The sequence below is a fragment of the Poecilia reticulata genome, linkage group LG9 (genome assembly GCF_000633615.1).
Source record: "Poecilia reticulata strain Guanapo linkage group LG9, Guppy_female_1.0+MT, whole genome shotgun sequence".
Lineage (NCBI taxonomy): Eukaryota > Metazoa > Chordata > Actinopteri > Cyprinodontiformes > Poeciliidae > Poecilia > Poecilia reticulata.
In genome coordinates this window covers 19103973-19107452 of record NC_024339.1, presented here as the reverse complement: position 1 = coordinate 19107452, position 3480 = coordinate 19103973, and the positions used below count along the sequence as shown (strand labels likewise).

The 3480-nt window shown below is 34.8% G+C and overlaps 1 protein-coding gene across 4 annotated transcripts in view; it reads left to right on the top strand.

Annotated features, from left to right (window-relative positions):
* The window catches only part of grid2 (glutamate receptor, ionotropic, delta 2), a 448080-nt gene that overhangs the window by 329303 nt on the left and 115297 nt on the right, over window positions 1-3480 (top strand). For all 4 annotated transcript variants that reach the window (XM_008418414.2, XM_008418415.2, XM_008418417.2 and 1 more), the window contains one exon: window positions 849-1046. In XM_008418414.2, the coding sequence (XP_008416636.1) occupies window positions 849-1046 (198 nt within the window). The remainder of the gene's footprint in view (window positions 1-848; window positions 1047-3480) is intronic.

Here is a 3480-nt window from a genome sequence, read left to right as displayed (position 1 = left end):
TATATATATATAGTTTTCAAAAATTTCTAATTATGAATTGCGAAACAATCACAAATAAACCCTTTTTGTTTGATAACCTGTGAAGATTTCCTGTGGGTATTCATTTAAATTTACTTAATTGCCTAAGATATTATTTAGAATTATAAAGTATTTTAATGGTGGCAGCATTTTATGCTTTAAAACCAAAGGAAGCATTCTATGGCAACTTTGAGGTTACTTGGGGGGCCACACTTGTGTGTGTTGAGGGGTGTTCCTACATTGATAGATGGATACGTTTGGCGAGAAAGAGCTTTGGCATGCATGTCCACTCACTGCCTAATAGCTTATTGAACTGCCACAGCTAGCGAGGATTAGAAACCACAGAGCGAATATCTGGGATATCTTGTGCCTATGTGTAAATGTGTGTGTGAGAATGTGTGCAGTAGATACTCGGTCAATAACACACAGGCTCTCATAAATCTCAGGACACACTATACAGGCATTGAGCATTTCACTCATCAATAGAGATTTATTAAAGCAAAAGAAGAGTGGTGGAAAAATTCAGTCCACTGAACAGAATATAAATATATGTAAAGAAAGAAATCATGGTCTAAGTTTACTCACATATTGTGTCTTGTCCGTCTAATGTAACCACTAAAATATTTTATTTTCTTGATTGTAATTTCATGGTCTTTCTAAAGTCTACATCTTCCTTTTGAAGACTTCAATATTTTTTTACGCAATTTCTCTCAAAAGGCTTTCAGAGTGAATAGATTTGAGTAATGTGTAATTTACCACTGAAATTATTAGTGTGCTTACTAGGTTCTTGATTTACTTTTTTTAGTAATTGATTGATTGTTGCCTTCCAGGAGGAGCCATTTGTGATGGTGTCAGAGAATGTGCTTGGGAAACCAAAGAAGTACCAAGGCTTTTCAATTGACGTCTTGGATGCGCTGTCCAACTACCTGGGCTTTAAGTACGAGATCTATGTGGCTCCAGACCACAAATATGGAAGCTTGCAGTCCGATGGCCAGTGGAATGGACTCATGGGGGAACTGGTTTTTAAGGTGAGGTGAAAATCATAGCTAAAAAACTATAATAAAAAGAATTTTAATGATTAAACCAATCATGGTTCATCACACTTCACAAATGTGCTTCTTTACACTTATTTACTTATCAATAACACGTATAGTTATACAACAAACATACTGATATCAATTCAGTAATGGGACATCTTATGTTATTGAGAATATATGTGCTCAAGTCATTGTGTTGAACAGAATAGACTGGCAGGCGGATAGATGCTCTTCCCAGACATGAGGTTTGGGAAGAGCATCAAGTAAAACCATCTGAAAAAACATGCAGCAAAACATTGAAAAAGAAAACCCATCAATAGAACATAATTCAGGAGAGCTAAGAAAAAAAAAAAAACGTGGCAAAAAAGAAAAGAGCAAAATCAAACCCACGATCCGTAGATTACTCTAATATCCATGAATCATGATTGAAAACAGTCTTATTAATACAAAATGTTCTAAATTAATGACATCACTATATCCAAAATGATCTGAGAAACATAAAAAGTTCAATTCTATACTTCTGGTAAGTAGTTTTAATTGTTGAAACTAAACACTATTACCTTGGATGAAACAAACCATACTTAGAGCATTTGCACATTGTCAAAAATAAGCAAAAACATGTTTTATTGACACAGCATAATAAAAAAAATGCATGAAGGGTTTGATGATTTTCTCATTATGTTCTCATCCACTCTTGCAGACTTTTGTGAAGTTGCTGTGCAGGACCGACATTGTCAATAGATCGACATAAATTTGGCCTTACTCTACATTAATATATTCCTTTTATTGTCTTTCAGGTTTAAGCAATTGTCGAAACTAAGTTCCCGTTCTCTTAACCTTGAATGCTTGTCGGTGCTAAAGATTTGTCATGCCCTTCTTCGCTACACCTCAGAAAATTATAGAGAAAGCCTTTSAGCACAATCCATATTTATGTGCATGCATGCAAGCGCAAGATGTGAATAAACTCAACGTGCATGTAATTTTGTTTTCCCCATCAGTCAGCAGCTCTGTTTATCTCTTCAAAACCTAATTATATTAGATAATTATTACCCACAGTTCTTTCTGTAAGTTTGTATGTACACTGACCACATGCATCTGCATGGGATTTCATGCTTACTCAAACAAGCACACAGTTTGTATGGATGCTGTTGTGCTGTTTCTACCAACAGGCGTCCTGCAGGGTTTCTTCTGATGTTCTGTTTATGCAGTAGAAAGGACACATTTTGCAAACTTAAGCGTTTTGTCTTCTTTCTCAACTACTGAAGTATGAAATTAGCATGAGGTAGATAAATGTTTTTGTTTCTATTAAGTTTTTGCGTGTGCAGGGAAAAGGCTGCGGGGACAGGATGTTAGACTACAGTAGCTCTTAAAAAAAGTTTCACAATATAGTTTTACAAAATTAGTCTGTGATCTAAAGATGAGTTGCTTCAAGCAACTAAATGACATTGTTGTTTTAGGTAATACTTTTCTTTGTCATGATCAGATTTTATCTGTGGATTTTCAAAACAAGCAGAACCTCACAGCTGCATTTTACTTCCTTAAGAGGATATCTTCAGTTGTTTTAAAGCTCTGGGGATAGAAACACTTTAATCAACAAACATATCTATTTCAAAATGGAATTCATCCCAGTTACACAGAATAAAAAGAGAGTAAGTTAATAAAAATAAAACGCGTGTAGCTGAGCAAATGTTGGAGTCCTAGCCTAGCCTAGCTTACATGTTTTTAACTTCGAAAGCCAATGATTTTTGGTTAACTTTAAATTTTATTCTCGACATCAGGAGTAAATGACATACACCACATTTATTTGCTAAATTGTCGGTTGAGGCCATTCCTGTGCTGACACTTCTGCAGGTTTTTAGGGTCCACTCTTTTGATTTCCTCTGCTTCTGCCCATCTCCTCCATCTAGTCCAACTCAATAAATGATTAGTCATAACACACCAAACATCTAATGAAAAACTCAGGTGAGGTGCTTTGGTAAGGCTACATCTTAAGTGTATTCACTATTCATATTCCCCATTATGCTTTACTTATTGCCGGTAGTTCTTTCATTATACTTTTTTAAAATTATTTTTTATTCACCTTCACATTCATTATTGACTGAGGGCCATCTAGCTCCAGGGCATTTGTGCAACTAACTGCTCCCCATTGTAAGCCAGAATGAATGTTGCAAAAACATCCTCATAATGTCTAAAACTATTTTTTAATGAAACACTGAATCTAGGCAACAAGTTTATACTCAACAAAATCGACAATGTTCATTTTTGCCTCTATATTTACTTTAAATTATTTGATCAAAGTGTGGATGTTGAACATGCAACATGCAGTAGCTAGAAGTAACCTCTGACTAGCAGGTAAGAGCTAATGTTATTTTAAAATAATTTTTATATACCTTTATTTACATATACGAGTGTATATGTGTATATA